Source organism: Chlamydotis macqueenii, chromosome 2, assembly GCF_036417535.1.
Source record: "Chlamydotis macqueenii isolate bChlMac1 chromosome 2, bChlMac1.mat, whole genome shotgun sequence".
In the NCBI taxonomy this organism is placed as follows: domain Eukaryota; kingdom Metazoa; phylum Chordata; class Aves; order Otidiformes; family Otididae; genus Chlamydotis; species Chlamydotis macqueenii.
Window position 1 is genome coordinate 141,171,494 of NC_141557.1, and position 20,003 is coordinate 141,191,496.

Below are 20,003 nucleotides of genomic sequence, written 5' to 3' on the forward strand. Positions count from 1 at the left end.
TCCAATAGGGAATTACTGTGTATAGAGAGTTCCTGTCCAAACCATCCTGTTGATTGATAAGAAAGAAAGAGAACCCTGACATAGATGTGTAATATCGCATTTCTTAGACGACCTGGGTGGTAACAACTGTGGTGATTAAGGCTGCCACATCCCATTAACATTAATAGGATTTGCACAATGAGTTTCCCATGTATGATAGAGAACGTCTCTCCTGACAGCTTTTTCAGAAAGCAAGATGCCTGGTGAACTCAAAATATATGAAGTAATGAAACTTCTTTTCTCTCCTGCCTAGAAGTCAAGAGCAAACCCTGTCACTGAAAATGTTCATTGGTCAGTTAAGTCTTGCTGCGTTTGATGATATTACAAACCACAAAGTGTCATCTGAACTTCTGCGTCTTACAGCAGACAACATTTTCCTCCACATGGCCCCAGCCACCAGCTACCCAAGCCCCCTGTCACAGGAGTTCCAGCAGGATGCCGTGGAAGGCCTCCCACAGTTTCATCGTCTCCAAGTGTATTGTGAAGACTTGCAACTGGACAATCAGTTGTACAGCAAATCATATTTCCATTTTGCAGTCCTGCTGTGCCAAGGAGAGAAAAATGAGACCGTGCAGTGGTCCAGAGTAAACAATCTCATTGTTTGTAGCAGAGATTTGGAAAGCTATAAGGAAAACTGCTTTATAAAACTCTGCATTGCTTTTTCTGAGGAAGAGAATTTCATGTTTCACGTGAATGACCTCAGCTTTGAGCTCAAACCAGCTAGGCTGTATGTGGAAGACACCTTTGTTTACTACATTAAGACTTTGTTTGATACATATCTTCCAGAAAACAAAACCTCTTGTCAATCCATGAATACTTCAGATACTACCCTGATACTGCCTGAACAAGTGAGAGAGCATGCCAGAGCTTTAGTCAAGCCAGTGAAGTTAAGAAAATTAACAATACAACCTGTTAATCTCCTTGTCAGTATTCATGCTTCATTGAAACTGTATATTGCCTCAGATCACACTCCTCTCTCCTTCTCTGTGTTTGAGCGAGGACCCATCTTCACCACTGCCAGGCAACTTGTCCATGCCTTGGCCATGCATTATGCTGCTGGAGCACTTTTCAGAGCAGGTCAGTACTTCTCCATAATATGTAACATTTGTGTTAGGTACTAGGATTCTGTAATTGCCTCTCAAGCTGAATAACCTAGATGTTAGCCATACAATTATTGTTTTCCTCAAACACTGTTTGATAATGATGTTTTCAGACACCTTTAATGTCCTGCTGTACGACAGAAGGGAAGTAAAATGGCTGAGCGTACACCAATGAAGATTTCTAAAGTTGTGCTAAACATTAGCCAGCTGCCTGAAGGCTTTACAAAACCCTGAACACAGCATAAAAATGTGTTCTAGCTGGCTTAGGTTTTGTCATTTTATATTATAGAGCTAGTCAAAATCAAATCACATTCCTCACATACACTCCCCAAAACTACATTTAATCAAATTATTCAGCATGTTGCTCTGCATTCAGAAGTAAATTATAGCCCTGAATGTTGTTTTGTTGTTAAAACTCCTTTTGGCTGCAGTTTATGGTTAGGAATCTGTCTTTCTTCATACAGCCTTCATGCTAAACTGGCACACAGATGTTTGTTGTCCTTTGATCCAAGAACTATGAAGTTTGCTCTTAGTAACTTTTTTCCATATAGGATCAATAATGAGCAATTAGTCTGTTAGTTTAGCAGGTACGTTCTGTTTCCCATAAATATTAATTTAGAAATAATAAAATTTGGTCTCTGCTCTGTCTTAGCATCAAATGGAATTTGTACCTGAGACAGGAGGAAGCTCCTCCTTGATCACACACAAGTAATGTACTGCATACTGAAACATGGAATTTATTTTCCTTCAATTTTAATGATCAGATTTTCAAAATCCTGATACTTTCATTTGTGCTGCAAGTGTAGCTGCAACCTGATTTCTGTGCATGGTTTCCAGAATTGTACACATGCCTTTCAGGTATTTATAAATAGAGAGTTGCTGATCTGGTCTTTCACTGTGTGCGTACCTGACTTGCATAGCTGATTTATGGCAACTGTGTACACAATTGTGCACTAGAACATTGTGCATCAATTCATTATTTTCTTGCATTATTTCACTTGCAAAATTTGCAGATTTTTCTTTTTACTGCTTTTTTGAATTTGATTTACAGTCAAATCCTATAGTACAAAAGGGGAGATCTAGTTTCTTGCTAATTAAGAGTGCAACTGTGTCCAAATATGGTGAATATTTCTCCCCATAACTGGCTAGGAGTAGCGATACAAGTGGTGACAGACTGCAGCAGGAAATTGGGGTTATACTGGCTTTTCATCCACAACATCTCAGGTGAGGCACATATGCTAGTTAGGGATTCCTGAGCCTGGTCCTGGTCTTTCCTCCTGTGCTACCCTTGCAGTGTGCAGCAGTGCACAGGCCACTCCTTGATTTGGGCTCATGATGTAGCTGAAATTAAGCAAGTTTAAATATTAAGAAATAAGATTTGCTTCAGTGGAACTTTTCTTCAGGAAAATAAGTAAGCATATATTTAGTTACTGCTTAAATCCCACTCAAAGCACTAGAACTAAAATGTATTTTTTGAAAGTGGTTACCATGATTGAAATGGCGGATTGTGTTGATTAATGTTTGCTTGAGCAAAGAAGATGCTTTATTTTGAAGAGTTTGTGACACTTGTCAAAAGGCTGACTGTGTCAACAAAGTTAAAAAGGACAAAAAATTCAAGCAAAAAGCTTTATATGGTCTGCAAACTCTGAGTTTGTAGATAACAGCCATCTGGTGAGTTACACTTCTTGGATTGGTCTCTTGTGCAAGAGGACCTCACTCTCCTGCATTTTAACCACATTAATCTGCAAAATGATGGGTTGTTTGACTCCCTTCTGCTCACCACTGTCCCATACATGAATTGTTGTAACATCTGCACAAACGACATTCCCGTACAGCCTTGTGCTCCAAGCCGAATATAGTCTTGTTTTGCCCTTGGCTGTGTGCAAGACCATTGCTGCCCTGTGAGAATGGGCACAATTTGCCCCAAAACCTGCTAAAAGGGAGTGTGTCAGGCTGCCGCAATGCTGCAAAGGAGCGGCCAAAATCCGTGTCTCATAAGCAGTGAATGGGGCTGGAGAGCTCTGCTCAAATATGCTGATTAGCATTGCTTGTCTTAAATTAGCAAAACTTGCAATGGAAATCTCCCATCCTTTTCTAATTAAGCTGGCTTCTATTTAAAAGTTAATAAAATTCTGTTTAAAAATATTACTGGTACCAGCCAGATCTAACCCTGTAGCTGCTTGTAAAGAAAATGCAGTGGCTTTCTGCTAATATAGTCATAATTATTTCATATTAGTTGATATAATTACTAAGCATACTTTGGGAAATAGTAACCTGGCATGATACTATATTTCTGCAAAGTAAAATGCAGCACAGAGCCTGTGAATTGAGGGATTATTCCTGATTCATCATTTTCCTTTTCCCAACTTACTTCTCCGCCTTCCTCCTTGCTTGGGTGGTCCATGCCAGCAGTGGGGAGCCATTCGTTTTGCTCTGAGCATTGGCCAATGAGCCGTTGCTGCAGGTTGCACATTCCTCCCGTGCACTCTCCGAGGGTGAGCATGCTCCTTCCAGAGCTTCCCAAAACAGACAGCTCACAGGCCAGGGCCAAACTGCAACCTCCCATCCCTGGGATACCAGGCAACCAACTGAGGCAACCCCTCAGTTTTGTGTTTAACTGGTTTCATTCCTGGTTTTAATCTGGTTTTCATTCCTGAACATGCTGACTGGCCAAACAGGTGAGTGGAGTCGGAGTGTTTCGTGTCCCAGCCTCGCGATGCCTGCAGGGCAGCAAGGCATTAATCTGCAGTGTCGTGCAGCCCCTTTCCATCACCACATGCCATCCCGTCACCGCCTCAGGACAAGGAATGCCAAGGCCATTTGAAAAAAAAAAAAGAGGCTGCTTGTATCAGATTATTGCAACATTATTGATCAGAAAAAGCAGAATGAGCATCTCTTCCATCTGTACACGCCTCCCCGCCCCTCCCAAGTTTTCATCACTTCACACAGTGGCAAGGATAATTTGTTAAAAATACTGCAGTGAGGGAGTCGCAGGCCCAGCCTGGAGCGCTGGCTCCCACTGGTCCCCAGCAGGGAAGGGCTGCCAGGGGGATGCTCCTCTCCAGGGCAGGCACTGCGGGGCCACAGCGCTCAGTGCCGCTCTGCTCATCACATTGCCAGTAGTACTTGTTTTTTGTTTTCATAGTCCATCCACCCTCTGCCTTATGTCCACTGTGGTTCCCATTTTTTCTGCTACGTGAACTGGAGTTCCAACCCGCCAGGGCTGAAGTGTGGGACAGATTCAACAAGAATAATAGATTTTCCGGGAGCTTGCAATGATAGTATGAGATTAATTCATTTCATATGAGTAAGATTTTCTCTTCTGTTCAGTTTCATGATTCAGCCTTCCACAGAAGTGAGTGGGAGGGGTTACTAGAAAACAAGAAAAGCATCTGGATAGCAGGAGTTAGCAGTGATGAGATGGGAGTGAGGAGGGCAGCACAGATCAAGGGCCCTCAGCAGGGAGAGCAGGAGGCCAGTCTGTCCATCTCCTGGACCTGTCATGCCTTGTGTCACTCTGACAGTGCCAGCTGAAATTCATGGTACCTAAGGCTCCACAACCAGTCAGTTCCCATTTGACATTTATTGCCGTTTTTTAATTGCTCTCTCGGGGCTGCCGAAAAAAAAAAAATGATGCAGCACCATTTCCCTAATAAATCTGCTGCCAACCACCCTGAGAAAGACAAGACCTGCAAACAGCTTTCCAGCAACAGATTGTTGCGCGCTTGGCCATCCAGCAAGCTGCTGGCAACTCTGCATTTATATAGGAAACCAGATCCGCAGATACCTCTCCTGGGATATGCATAAGGAATACTCCCCTATGAGTAACCTAATCAGCATGTAGATGTCATTGCTGTTTACACAACTGTACTGAGCAAAAGACATTTGTCTGGCTTTCACTGTGCTCTGAAAGAAAATGATCAGCTTAGAAGGGTTGGGGTGGATTTAAAATAACTTCTTAAGCACTTGTCAAAAATCTGCATCCCCTTTCCTAACACTCCATCAAGCAATTGACCTCCACACTCTGGTAAAGCAGTACATTGTATCAGTGTAAACTCCCTGTCACAATTCTATCACATAAGGACGTGAAATCACAGCACTGCCTTATAGCATCTAAAACCGACCCAGTGATCTGAACTTGGAGTCCTGTAGCTCCGTAGCTGTGAGGCTCTCGCATCCGCCTCCCTAGCACACTTTTAGCAGAAATACGGGAAGCTCCTGGAAGGAAGTCATTCTAAAGCTATTTGTGAGTTTGCCAAAAGGATTTCTTTGATTTACGAAGTATGAAAGATTGCCATTTCTGAATTCATAGTGGATGAGTTATTTCCCGTGTTTTGCTCAAAGGAAGTTCATAATGCGATGAATTCTAGTGTGAAAAAGAGAATTAAGGAATAACCTTTTCACAACTGCTGCTTCTGCAGTTTTTGCAGCCATAGCATGTGTCTTGTTTCTCCACACAGGCTGGGTTGTTGGATCGTTGGAAATTCTCGGAAGCCCGGCTAGTCTGGTGAGAAGCATAGGGAACGGCATAGCCGATTTCTTTAGGCTCCCCTATGAAGGACTGACCAGAGGCCCAGGAGCATTTGTCAGTGGAGTTTCCAGAGGAACAACATCATTTGTAAAACACATTTCCAAAGGTAGATCTTTCACTTTGTTGCTCCAACTACTGCTTTCTTATTGTGTGTTGTTAAAGGATGTGTTAAAGTTTTAAACGGTATTGCTTGCAGCTTTGTTTGGCTTGCTAGGCTGCAGCGAAATGCGGGGAGGGTAGCAAAGCTCATATATAACATCTTATGTATTAAACAGATCACCGCTTAACTACAGTGTGTAAGAATGTTTCAGAAACTTCAGAATTTTAAACCTCCCAGGGGGAAACAGAGATTGGCTCAGCCAGTATTTCATGTGATAACTGCAGAAATATTAAAGGTGTTTTGTACTTCTGCTAACCATCAGAAAATCTACACTCTGTCGCCTCATCGTATTTATTATTTCGTTTTTTAAAAAAAAAAAAAAAGAAAAAGTAGATACAGTTGTCATAACTGTGTAAGGACATGGATAGGTTTTGACAGCAGGGCTGGGCTGGCCTGAGAACAGGAGCAGCTTTTGTTTCGCGAAGCCTGTACAAACAGTGCCATCGCGTGGCTTCAGCCGCCCAGAGACCACATAGCACCCCTGCCCCAGCTGCCTGCTTCTGCTCCAGGCTCCCTCTGGACACCTCCTCCTGGGCTCCTGCTAAATATTTATTTACCCTTCCATCACCACCCCCCCTACTCCGTTTAGGTTAGCGTTACAGAAGTTTGGGAACTGGGGAAGGATGTTCAGATGAGTTGCTTTTCCCACCGGCCAGGCAAACCTGGTGCAGGCTAATGTAAAAGGCATGACGTGTACCGTAGAAGCAGCGTGGTGATGCTTAACAAATAGTAAAGTGTGTTACACGTGGGTGACTTTTCAATTGACTTGCTGTTCTGCTCGTAAGCTCAGTGTTTCAGTGAGGCATGGAACGTCTCCATGTTTTAAATTAAAGCGTTTTGATCCAGACGCAAATGTATATCTCTGTGTATTTAGGTACACTGACGTCAATTACCAATCTGGCAACAAGTCTTGCTCGGAATATGGATAGGCTGTCACTGGATGAGGAGCATTACAACAGACAAGAAGAATGGAGAAGGCAGCTTCCAGAGAGCCTCGGAGAAGGACTGAGACAGGGGCTCTCTCGTTTAGGCATTAGCCTTCTAGGTAACATACTATTAAATATCACGTTGAGTGACAATACTGCTTTCTGATCTGCTCACCAGCCTTTTCTACATGTGAGTTATAATTGAAAAATCTGTTTGTTTTGCTGTTTTCTTGTGAAATACCCTCACAGTATGTATGTGAAATACTGTTTCTTTTCATCAAGGTTTAGTGACTTGTGTATGTGTTTTGCTGATAAAATAATTGCAGATATAGAACAAGTTTGTACTCTTTTTGCGAAATGGTATTTTAATCGGCATGTGATGTATATCTGGGAAGAAAATAGTAATTCTGCATTGGGCAGGGTGACTTATAACTAAGCACAAAGACGTCATCGTGCTGATGTTTACTTTCCAGTGAGTTATAGGAGTGCCTTCTGAACCTGCTTGGTTTTGCTGCACTGTAGATATTGGGGATTCTTGGTTTTGTTTGAAAACCACTTGAACTTAGTGCAGATGTTAAGTAAGCTTTGATGAGGAATTCTGCTTTAACGAAGAGACCCAGATCATCCTAATTTCAGTGAAGTTGTATTCATTGAGCAGCCAAGTGGTTTGGTTAGGAGTGAAGATTACTCTGGCCATTTCAAAATAATGCCTAAAAATTTGAAAACTAACCTGCACTGGAAAGAATCTCTGCAAGAAGTTTTGCAGTAAGGGGCTGGATTTTCTAGGTTACTTCTACTTGTCACACAGCAAAGGAATGCAGAACTGTATTGTTTGGCAGAGTTCCTCGCTACGTATTAAAGAATGAATCCCTTAGAGATCAAAGTGACCAAAAGCAGTCCAGTGCAAAAGGTTAGAAGAGCTGAAGCTTGAAAGGATTTGTCCTCTTTCCTAATCTTCAGTAGTGTACACAACTCCTAAATTTGCAACCGCAACCCTGAAAGCCCTAAAGAGGAAGTGGTAAAAATGTTACAAGTTTGGGTTAAGTTACTGGAAATTATTTTACGCAATAACATTAGTTGATGTCAAGCACTGTCATTTGATAATGCCTGTAAACCGACAAGCGAGTGTCCTGGGAGAAATGTGCATGAAGGAGAAATTGCATATATTAGCAGCTACTATCCCAATAGTAAGCTGTTACTGGTGTTGCAAATCAAAGACGGTTCTGAGGTGGTTTTATTTTTCCTTCTTGTTTTATTGGGCTAAGGGCAGTCAGGTTGAGTAGCTGGCTGAAAGATTATACTTTTAGAAGCACCGTGTCAGCCTGGTGTATGTGTGCTGGTGAAATGGCTTGGTGATCTTGGCTCAGTGAGACAGCGCGATAATGTGGTGGCTATCCCCTTCACCGACACACCAGAGCCCTTCGGAGCTAAAAGCATCAGCTGTACAGCCTGAACTGAAGAGCAAAACTTTGTAGTTTGGCTGTAGCGAAGCAAAATTTCTGCTGTTCGGGAAAGTTGGGAACTTGTAACACGCGTGCACAAATACGCCATGCCTGTACCTCCCTGCACACAAGGCTTCAGTTGCTTGCAGGACTGCGCCTGAGTTAAAAACAAAACAAAACAAAACAAAAGAGTTAGCATTTCAGTGTTCCTGGTTTCCTAAGAAATCAGACTTCATGTTAGAAACTAAAAACGTCATATTAGCATTTAAACAGAGCTCCTCCACAAGTTAGGATCTTGTTCTTACTCCCACTGCTATTATTTAGAGTTTTCTCCCTGCTAAATACCTCCATTCTCAGCAGCAGAGGCAACAAAGCACCCAGATAAATAGCCCCAGTTACTATGTAGCTGAACTTGACAAGTACGGGTCCTCTCACCAAGGGAGGAATCAGAAATATTCCAGTGCATTTGTATCAGGGATAATTTTTTTATTTGAACCTGATTTTGAAAAAGCATGTTTTCTCTGTATACACAGCAGCATTCATGTGGATTGTGCCAAAACGTAAATTATGAAGGGACCTACAATTCAATTTTTACAAACGCATCAGAAAGCTGTTTCTGTCCTGATCATTTAGTTTAAAGAATATTGTGACTTCTCCAAAAGACAGTTGTAGTTGAAGGGAGGTAGCACCATACTTACTTTCTTTCACCAGCACTTCAGAGTAAATGTAAACATGCTTACTATAAAAACACTTCCAAGTTCTTCATACATAACGAAATGAAGTGGAGTTGCTGTGTTATTTTACTTCACAAGGATGAAGAGTTCAGATGAGCACAAGAATACAGATAGTGAGACTCTTTGAAACTGTAATTTCTGTTACTTTCTACTTGTAAAATTGAAAAGTGTGAAAAATATTTCTAGGATAGTCACAGTACTGTCATGTTTGTGAAAGCCATCTGACTCACACAAGCAGCTTAAAGGATTGGAAATGCAGATTTCATGCCTAGACCTAGGCATGTAAGAGCCCTCAGTTCACCAATACATTGTGGTATCTGTGTAGAAAGAGTTGCATTTCTGATTTTTCTGAAAATCTGGCTCATGGTGGCCCTGATTCAGCAAAGCACTTAAGCACATGCTTAAGAGCTTTGCTGAATCGGGGCCAAAATCGTGTTCTCTTGTCTCCTCCTCAGTGCAAGCTTTTCCCTGTGGTACATTCTTAAGTGCTTTGTCCTGTCTAATTTTAAATGACTCAAGCACTGTCAGGGTGTTGTTTGATTTGATTGTTATCTTTGGCAGGCTGTCGTCTTCTCTTCTGGTTTGGAGGAAACTTCTGGGTCATTTTAGTAACATTTGTGCATGAGAAGAAGCAAAAGCTTATGATAGGTGTGCTTTTTTTTATATATGATAATACAAAAATGCAGTGAAGTTCTATTTAAAAGTGTTTAGATGATCAGCACTCCCCACCAAGGAACTATCTTTTGCATTTTGCTTGATGGAGCCAGGCTTAAAATAATTTATAACCATGTAAAAGAGAATACTGAAACTATAGGCTTTATTTTCAACTACTGGTCCTATTCAAAAATTCCGTATTGAACTAGCTCCCTGTGGGAAGCTGAGCATTTCTGGATAACCCAAAGGCTGACAACTATTAGAAAAGTCATTTTTCACAGTGGCAAAAGTGCTCATCATTTCAGTTACTCCTTCTTGCTTTTGGGGAAAGTGAATTGATAGTAATACTGACTGACAGCATGACTGTGTTGCTAGAGAAGCCTGGATTTCAGGAGGTCAGGTTTTTGTCATTAAGGGTGGTGGTTGTTGTTCTCACTGTGCAACAATCCCTGAATCGGGGCCACTCTACATTTGCCTGTCTACAAGCGCGACCCTAAGAGCCAGGGCTAGTCCTGAAGGCGTGTGCTATTCCACACACTAATTCTGCAAATATATTACTGCACACCAACAGGTGCTCTTTTCTCTTAGCTGGATTTTTGTGTGATGTTTGTTGTGATTAGCCTATGCTTCAGACATATTTTCAGTGTGAAACACTTGCGGCAATCCTGAAGAACAACAGAGAAAAGAAAAGGAAGTGAAATGGTTTCAGCCTGGCTGGCTTCCAGCCTCATGGCAAAACGTGGCCAGTTTCTCTTGGTGGGGGATTATTTCTCGATCTAAAAGAGTTTGTCACAAGCAACCCCAGCTTTTCTAGGTTCTGTAAGCCATGCTACGTTCACAAAACATTGTCAGCCTGCGCACAAACCAGTTGCAGCCCATAATCAAGTTCTTCCTGAAGTAATACAGTGATATACTCTGAACTATCTGAATTTTGTAGTTATCAAAGTATCTTTTTTATGGTTACTGAGCAACATGTATTAACCAGAGTGCACCCCAGCTGATATTTAGCAGATGTTATGGTGTTGCTGGAATCTCTTTGGTCCAGTAATGGAAGAATATGTTTTTGTTTTGTTGCTTTGGTGTTTAATTTTATTGAGGTTTTCTTTATACATGCATAATCTGTGTGTACATATGTGGACATGCATATAAAATTGAATGCCTAGGGTAAGGAAAGAAAGACAAATGCAGAACGATTTCATTTAAAAAAAAAAAAAAGGACGAGGGACATTACAGAGAAGGGACAGGGACAGCAGTAGGACACCATAGCTATCTCTATACTGTGAGAATGAGAGTGGGAAAGGAGGAACCACTCTGTGTTCCTCATGCTCTGCTTTTCTGATACGCTAGTGAAACCTGGGGGGAGAGAATGTCTGTGGTAAATCTGTCCAGCATGGTACTCCTACCACCAACTTTATATTAGAAAGAAAGAAGTCACATGGATACCAGGGACATCTGCTTCACACAGTTTCTGGTGCTGGGAGATGCGGTGAACCTCACGTGTATGTCACTGCTGTGAGGTTTTGAGGTTGCTCAGCCCTTGACCTTTTTCTTTTTTTTTTTTTTTTTCCTTTGCCCACACATGATGCACACAGGAAAGGAGCTGCACAGATCTGGCTTCCCCATGCAAGGGTGGAAGGAGCCACTCCTTCATGAAAGGAGTAAGGTTATAGTTTATTATGTGATTTGTGGGCATGACCGCAGGACATGAATGAGTTATGGCAGTGAGTTGCAGTCTGAGATTAGAGATTACAAAGGGTGAGCAGAGAGGGAAGAGAAGATCATTGGTTATATTTTTTGCAGATAGAAAGACAGGACTTGCAAAAGGATTTAAGGTACAAAAGGGCAATGGCTTCACACACAAGTTCAGAGCGTGCATAAAATGGCAGAATAACAGAAAGTGTGGAAGTATTAAACAACTGGTTAATTAAGCTATATATTATTTGGGGTACTATATAAATAATCTTATATAGCACAGTCACAGCAGTTTCCATTCTGTTTCCTTGTCCTCTGGGCCTAATTCCAGCTAAAAAGTGCCTGGAGCATGCCGCAGGTCCTTTGGAGTAGGCTCTTATTTATTATTACCTTATAACATTGCTCAAGTGTATTGCAGTAAATAATTTACTAGTGCTGGGACTTAGGTGGATTACATTTAATAAGGCAATAACTTCTGTTCTGAAAGTGCAGTTGCTGTGGATGACCTCAATAGATAGGGTGAAGGAGGTCACAGGGTAACGTAATACTGCAGCTTAGCAGAACACCAAGTATTGTTTATGCCTTCAAATGCATCACAACTGTACAAAAGAAAAGACTGGATGAACAATCCCAATTGTGTAATGCAGTGTTGGGGTATTATTTTAGTCAACAGCAGGAGCAGCTGGTAAGTACTAATGAAACAGAACTGAATTGAAAATTGTATCATTTCCATGGCATGACTTTAAGGAAGCTTCATGGCCTTTGTGATACAAAGGGTGAACGTTCAGCTCCGCATTCAGCTTGAGTGACTGAGTAAAATAAAATCTGGGTGTCATGTTAAAAATAGACCAGAATTTTCTGGGGAAATACTGTACATTTATCAGTAAAGGGCGCACATATAGAAGTTGGAAGCAAGCTTTCATAAGAGGAGGGGGAGGCATTTATGGGGGATGCAAGTTTCTTGAATTGCTGATAGATAATATCCCAGGTACAAGGATCTGGGAAGTGTGTGCTGCTTCTCATCCTTGTCTTTTCTTTGGACAGACTATCACTGTACAAGTACAATATTAGTTCTTGTTGTTCAAAGTCAGTGACTTCTCTGTTTATCCAGTAATGATAAGTAAAACCATCTGAAAGCCAGTTAGCAACTAGCAACCATAGCAGGCTGGTCAACACATGGGGCCAAATACCTCAGCTGTGATTGTCCAAATCTGTGGAATTATGCCTGGATTTGCTTCCACATACAGAGCAGAATCTTCAAAGGTGTCTGGGTTGCAGTAAAAATGCCTAGCTACCAAGGTGACACTCGGTCCTACTCCTTAAATAATTGTTTTATCTTGGTACTTGCAGCTGAAGGTGCAAACAGAGAGCTAGCCGAGGAGCCTGCAAACTTGTTTTTCACTGAAGAGAGAACCTCGGATCAAGCAGACCATTTTCTAGCTGATGTCACTTTGTCCTATCCTTGTACTCTTAGTGATTTCCAAATAGCTTATCTATCAAAATTACAATAATTAGAGACATGTCTGTGGTTAAGTGGCTAGAGTAAACGCAAGATCAAAGAAATGTACCACCTCACATACCTGTTTACATTTAGGAAGATTTAAGTTGGAGTTCTCTGTTGATACTAAAAGCTGGGAAGGTCACTGTGTCACTTGTAAAAGTTTGACCCATGCGCATTAAAGTAAAATATTATCGTTTTCACAAAAAAAAAAAAGTAACAAAAAGTCTCAAAGTCTAATTCTGCTAATCTTAGTAACATATCAAAAGTTGCATTAGCTTATGAACATTTCTGGCAGTGGAAGGGGATATAAAAATGATCTATTGAATGCAGGCAGTTTTTATTCTCATGAAGTCAATCTCAGGCTTACAGGAAAGTCTCATTTCCATAAACAGCTCAAGTCTTCTAAAACGGGTGGATTTTATTCCAAGTCCAACATTTTCAGAATTGCTACACAGAATTAGCAAAATTAACTAACTCAGCAAAAGCATTTAGTAAATGTAGTTGAAGGATGAAAGCATGCTGTCAAGTTCACTGATCTCAATGTTTAAAAAATTAAAATACATTAAGAAATTGAGATTTACCTTAAACTGAAGCTAAGGTATTGTTTAGCTAATTGGTCACATGCTAAGTCGCTGTATAAGAAGAGTGGGGTACAGTCTGTAATCCAAGCAACATTCAGGTTCAGTAGTAAGATTTTCTCTTATTCTGGGATATTAATCTTCATTAATTACCGGGGAATCTTGTTTTTTCAGGTGCAATCGCTGGGATTGTGGATCAGCCGATGCAGAATTTTCAGCGAGTGTCTGAAGCCCAAGCTTCAGCCGGGCACAAAGCCAGAGGGGTCATCTCGGGTGTGGGGAAAGGAATCATGGGTGTCTTCACAAAGCCCATCGGAGGGGCAGCTGAGCTCGTCTCCCAGACAGGTTATGGTGAGTTTCTCTATTTCTAACGTCTCCGTTTAAATTTTTAAATGCTTTTCAGATACAACTGCTGTGTCTTACTTATCCAGCTCAGTAGCTGTGTGACTTAGAGAAAGAGTTAGAAATGCCAGCACTGAATAATTATAAATGTTGTGCTCATTTTCTTAAAAACCCTCATGTTGTGCTTCTCTCTTGTGTTACCAATCAGCGTTGTACAGCCACGGAAACACAGAATGCAGAAAGCATGAAGTAATTCTTGGAATATAGCAGAATTAGTTACAGAAACATATGTGCTTACAAAAGAGGTTTTTGACATAAAAGTGTTAGAGCAACACTATATCCAATTAGAGTGTTATTTTGAGATTGCTTTGTTAGGGCAAGGAAAGAGTTGTGCTGTCTCTGCACAAAGAGAGAGCTCTGATTCTGGGTGAAAGAAGTGACTGAGTCGTGTAGTGGGACCATCCCCTTCAAACTGCAGAGTTGTGAGAAGACAATCCCGTCTTTGGATACACAGGTAACCTTTTAACAACCAGAGGTGGGTTTTCCAGCTAGGTTGAGCACTTAGGGACAGTCGTGGTGAATCCTTTCAGATCAATGTGAATACTTCTGGATGACCAAAAACTGTAAAAGATAAAAACAAAGTATCAAAATACACTAGTTTCTTTGTTTTTCTGTATCAAGAAATCAAAGCTGTTGGTCTGGTTATTTACAGGAGGGGCAGGGGGGCAGTCAGGGAAGAAAAGCAGGGAGACCTGTTGATAGAAGGACAGTGTGTCAATCATTTTGCTTCACCAATTACACTGGACAAACCTTGAAGATTTAAGCCTTTAATCACTAGCAATATTTATGTTTGTGATGTGTTGGTTAGAATACAAGTAGTTCTCCTAGGGCATAAGTTTAGGATATTGTTTCCACGCTTCCCATTCCATTCAGAACTCATTCCTTGAAGCAGTCTATTTAAAGAAATAACGAAACATTTAATTATTACAATTCTTTCAAATTAACTTTCTCTTGTTTGTATGAGTGTAAATAATAACTGTTGTCCTGAATTATTCATCCTATAGGTGTAAAACCTGTATCAGTAAAATCAGAAACTTTTGTCTGTTGTCAGCTGGCTGTGTGTTGGTTTTGCTGCCCATGGCAGCATTCTTCCTAGATTTAATTCTGCTGCAGTCTTTTATCAGGAAACTTGTAACAGCAGAGGGACACTTTTCATTGCAGATATAATATACAAGACATCATGTTTTCCATGAGCATGTGACAAAGAGTTAGCCAGGAAAAAACATAAAAACTGTATCAATAATAGCTGACAGTGCGTGAGAGGAAAACACACAAGAGTTCAAGTAACTCTTACCCACAACTGGATTGGAAGTGGGACTGTGCCTCTTGGGGGGAACCAAGGGGTGGGGGACCACACAGAAATAAACACGTGTTCTCTCTTTCTCCATCTGTAAATAACATTTTCACTCACATAATGCTGAGAACCTCGGTAAGCCAACTGTTACAACTGGGATGCTGCTTTTAAGTATTACCATCAACATGTGTGCTAAAAATTAAAGGGCTTTTTTCAGCGCTGATGTTTTCTTTAAATTATTATCCATTGTGTAAAGAGGAATCTAAGTTATTGACACCCTTATGCAGAAATGCCTTTTGCTTCAATGGAATGCTTAATCAGACAAAAGAAAATGTCTTTGTTTATTTAAAGAGTAACTTTGCACTAAACCATGTAACACTCATGCTTGCTGCTTAACCTACTTCCTGTCTGTCTAGTAAAAATTTTTAAAACTACTTAATTTGTAAATTTTTTTGCAACTCACTCATTCTTTCTGGTGACCATACCTCATCTTTAAAAGTTTACAAGCCATCTGAAAGCATACGTACTGTATCATCTTCAGCTTCAGATACTCTATTTAGAAACCTGTTTAACTGCTTCTTGTAGTCTCCGTTCTTGTGCTGGCACTGAGAAGAATTCACAATAAGCCAGATGCCCCGGGAGATCTCATAAATGTATATGGATCTGTGTTTAACAGATGGATTAAGTAACTGAACATTTAAATACAGTATCTAGGCAAACTTGCCTTCTAATTTGTACCGATCATGACACGTATGTGGAAGTATTTTAATAGTAAGTCAGAAAGTTAACAACGGTCTTGATTTTTTCTACATAAATTCTAAGTGATGTGTCTGATCCTGCTCTGAAACGATGGCTCTCGGGAGCATTATGTTTCTCTTGATTGCAAGTGTATGGCTGATTTTTAGAACACACAGTGGGTTTTTTTTGTTTCTTGCTCGTGCAAGATCACCAAGGTTAAGTGCACAACTCTTGCATTGTAATATTTAACGAATTATCTTGACTACAGCTTCCAAAGATGTGACATCATTTTAGATCTGCACTATTTTATGAACTGCTCTAAACAGATGACATCACTGCAACATGTAACTGTTTTGAAGAAAACAACTACTAAAAATCTTAAATTCTCTTACCACAGGTATTTTGCATGGAGCTGGACTTTCTCAGCTTCCCAAGCAGCGCTCTCATCCAAATGATCAACATGTTGAGCAGGCTCCAAATAGCCACGTCAAATATGTCTGGTAAAATTATTTAGACAATCTCTCATTTTTACATCCACATTGTTTATTAATAGGTTCTGGCCTGTAGTCAAGTTAACAAGCTGCTTCCCTAGGAAAGGCTGAGTTATGGCAGTTTGTTTAGGAACATTAAACACAAAGGTAGTGCATAGAAACCAAATCTGCAAATGATGGGCTGCTGATCTGCTTCCAACTTTGGAACTACAGAGCTGACCTTATTTAATGGCATTCAGTGAGTTCTTACTTATTTATCATTGCACCAAGCCCAAGAAAAATACTGCACATCTCCAGAAACAGCTGTTGGTGAAGATAGCTTTATTTTCTGTACTGAATTTGTAAGCCACTTCTCAGGGTGATTTTTCTATTAGGATGGGAAATAGGCTGACCTAGCACAGTTATTAGGCCAATTTTACAGTGAATGATTAAGGGGATTTGATAAGTAACAGTTTCACATTTATTCTCTAAATCTTAAGTCTTACATCTTTCAGTATTAGAGATTTGGAATATATTCCCTGGCTTATTTTCTGTTTGTAGGTGATGGCTACAGGCTTAAGTAAAAACATTAGTGATCAAAAGAAGTCCTGAAGAATCCAGTGCATAACACTGACTACTTCATTTTTTTCTTCTTCTTGTTTTTTTTTTTTTTTTGTCTTTTTTTTTTTTCCCTTGATAATGCAGGAAAATGCTGCAATCTCTAGGAAGGCCAGAGGTCCATATGGCCTTAGATGTCATGATTGTGAGTGGGTCAGGCCAGCAGCATGAAGGCTGCTTGCTGCTCACCTCGGAGGTGCTCTTTGTGGTCAGTATCAGTGAAGACACACAGCAGCAGGCATTCCCCGTGACTGAAATCGATTGTCTAGGAGATGAGCAGCAAAAAGACCTGCTGAAGGTGCAGCTAAAACAACAGAGAGTGGCATCTGATTTGGAGGTAAAGACTTGAGTACGATTTTTCATTCAAAGATAAAGTTACACTGATGATGATGCTTTTGGCAGTGGGCATACTTACCTTCAGGTCAGGAGGCCCGAGGTCTAAGTGCCAAACAGGGGACCTGCTGTTTTCACGCACCTCATAGTTGACTGTGTTGGCCTTTGGTTGAAAGGGATGTCTCTCCTCCCTTGTGTCCTCTTATTAATCATGACATGTCATATCTGTGACAGCAATTTCCTGAGGGAAGAAGTAGAGGAAGTTTGGGTTCTTGGTAAACACACCTCTTTTCTGAAGAGCTTCTCATGACTACATGTGCCTGAGGTGTTTATTAATAGTTTGGCAAGTCAGTGTTGCTGCCTGGTACCTACAAAGTCACAGTGAGAACAGTTCTTTTCATTCTTCTGTGAAATCTGTTTTAACAGTTCAGTGATGCTGTGCATGCTCCTTTCAGCATGTTTCTTATCTTGCTATTTCCAGTGCAGCGGTCTTACTTGGCTGCTAGCTGCATTTATTTCCTTGGATCTCCCTTCTGCTGCAAATGCTAGCTTTAAAATGAATGTGTTCCTTTGCTGAGATTGGATGCACCAACTGTTTATGCCAGTAAGAGCCTAATTCCTTCATCTTCATCTTGAAAGATTCCTAAGCCATTTGAATACTGAGGTTTTGGATGAATTATCTTCTTTTAATTGTAGAAGAATGTTATATTTTTACACTTTCGGGAAACAATGTTTATTGTATGAAATTCTCAAGTGGAATCATATGAGAGATCATTTCAAAAACAAACACACATGTCCCAGTTGTTTTTTTAAAGTGTTTCAGGTAGTTCATAGACTGCTATACCAGAAATGTCTCCATTTCAAATATAAGAAAAGAACCTAGACAAAACACTGTGAAGTATGAGGTGTAGGGGAGGCTTCAGCACCTTCAGTGAAATCCTAACTTCGCTGAAGTCACTGGAGAGTTTTGCCACCGATTCCAGCACAGCAAGGACTTAATCTGTGTCATGACAGTGCTTGGATTTTTTTGTGAAAGCTTTTTTTAGCGCTGAATTCTCTATTTACATTTATTGTCTTTCCACTAACCTCAGTCTCACAGAGTGCTGTTGACTGAAGTTGCCTTCTCTCACCACAAAGCTACATGAGGCATTACTTAAATTTTGATGCAAGTGGGCAAAGCTTAGCTTTTTTATCCCTGAATGCTGTGTGGTTGCTGGAGGCACACATCAGACGGAATCCAGACTATTCTGCTCAGTCCAGAGCTACTGTCCTGGAGGGAAGAGGAAGATGATTTGTTCTCCCTACGGCATGTGATGCACTCAGCCCATCCTAACCCTAACTTTAGCACCAGCCCAGATGGTTTTTATTAGGCTGCAGTGTCTTGTCTTTGTATGTGGTTATCCAAGGGGTGAGGATGCCCTGGGGGAAGGGCTGCTTGCCCAAAGGTTGCTGCAAGAGGGTGATGAGGCAGAGGGGCTGCCTATCTGGGGGAAGGGAAGGTGAGGGACAGGGAGCCTAATTCTAGTACCCACAGCTGCTGCAGCTGGGAATGTATAGGACACTTGGCAAGTGGCTCCTGTACATAGAATGGTGTGAGCTGGAAGGGACCTTTAAAGCCATCTAGTCCAACCTCCCTGCAAGGAGCAGGGACATCTCCAACTAGATCAGGTTGCTCAGAGCCCCATCCATCATACATGGCACAAGCCTATATGGCACGTGCAGTGTCCAGCATTCCCACGGATACATGCTACTACACGCAGTGAACATGACCTGCTTTGGAGGTACTGGATCAAAGGTATGTTTTTCTTCTGAAGTTCTGGATAGAAATATGGGAGTCCTACTCCAGTGCTTAGCAATGCAAAGAGCTGTAATCCTTGAGCCACCCAGCCTCAGTACACAATCTCTTTCGCTGACGCAGGCTCTTGAGAGTGCAGTGAAAATGTATGGCATGATAAAAGCAGTGAGGAGGGCCTGTGCCCCAGGTGGAGCCAAGTCAGTGATGGCAAGACAGTAAAAGCTGAGTGATGCTGTACAAAACAGACCTGGCATAAGTGTTCCTTCAAAATGCAGAAGCTGATGCTGAAATTTGTGAGAAAATTTAAAGAAATGTGCTGTAAGTAGGAGCAGTTGAAAGTAAGGCAGACAAGAATAAAGAAGTTTAAATTTTTTTATGCTAAGGCAGCTGCACAACAAAAGATTTCAAAAGCTTTATAAATTTCTAGCAATTACCTAGAATTATGTAATATTCTTTTGTAGTTGATGTTTATTATAGGTTTTTTCCCCTTTGTGGATTGGGAAATTTCATACTTAGTAATTTCCTTTCTGCAGCTGAGCATGTCAGTTCTCTGGTGCTTGGGGTGTTGTGTGGTGGTGGGAGCCAGGGCCTGCCCTTCAGCTCCCCAACAAGAGCTTCTGTAAAATCTCTTTGGATGTGATGAGGAAGAGGAACCTTAGGCATAGCAAGCTGTGACTTGCCAGTGAGCAGCCTCAGAGCTGCAGACCTACACCCAAATAGACACGACTCCAAAATATTAGTGGCAGGCCATCTAAGATGTCCTGAGCTGAAGTGCAAGCACTTCTGTACATGATGACATCAGGAAAGATGGCCAGAATTTTTAGCTGAAAAACACCCAGTCAAGTCAACCAAAATATTGTGATGAGTGTAGCAAAATAGAGGTGATGTTACCAAATGTAAATTATGTCTATTTTTCTGATTAATTTGGTCAGAGATTGTAGAAATAATACAAAAAAAAAGAAATATTTCATTTCAACATTATAAAAAAACCACTTT

General features: G+C 41.0%; 1 protein-coding gene across 10 annotated transcripts in view; it reads left to right on the forward strand.

The window, feature by feature from the left end:
• VPS13B (vacuolar protein sorting 13 homolog B) overlaps positions 1-20,003 on the forward strand; it is a 465,113-nt gene that overhangs the window by 439,949 nt on the left and 5,161 nt on the right. For all 10 annotated transcript variants that reach the window (XM_086741084.1, XM_086741085.1, XM_086741079.1 and 7 more), the window contains 6 exons: positions 293-1,116; positions 5,600-5,776; positions 6,705-6,875; positions 13,532-13,708; positions 16,189-16,291; positions 16,967-17,216. In XM_086741084.1, coding sequence (XP_086597210.1) covers positions 293-1,116; positions 5,600-5,776; positions 6,705-6,875; positions 13,532-13,708; positions 16,189-16,291; positions 16,967-17,216 — 1,702 coding nt within the window. The remainder of the gene's footprint in view (positions 1-292; positions 1,117-5,599; positions 5,777-6,704; positions 6,876-13,531; positions 13,709-16,188; positions 16,292-16,966; positions 17,217-20,003) is intronic.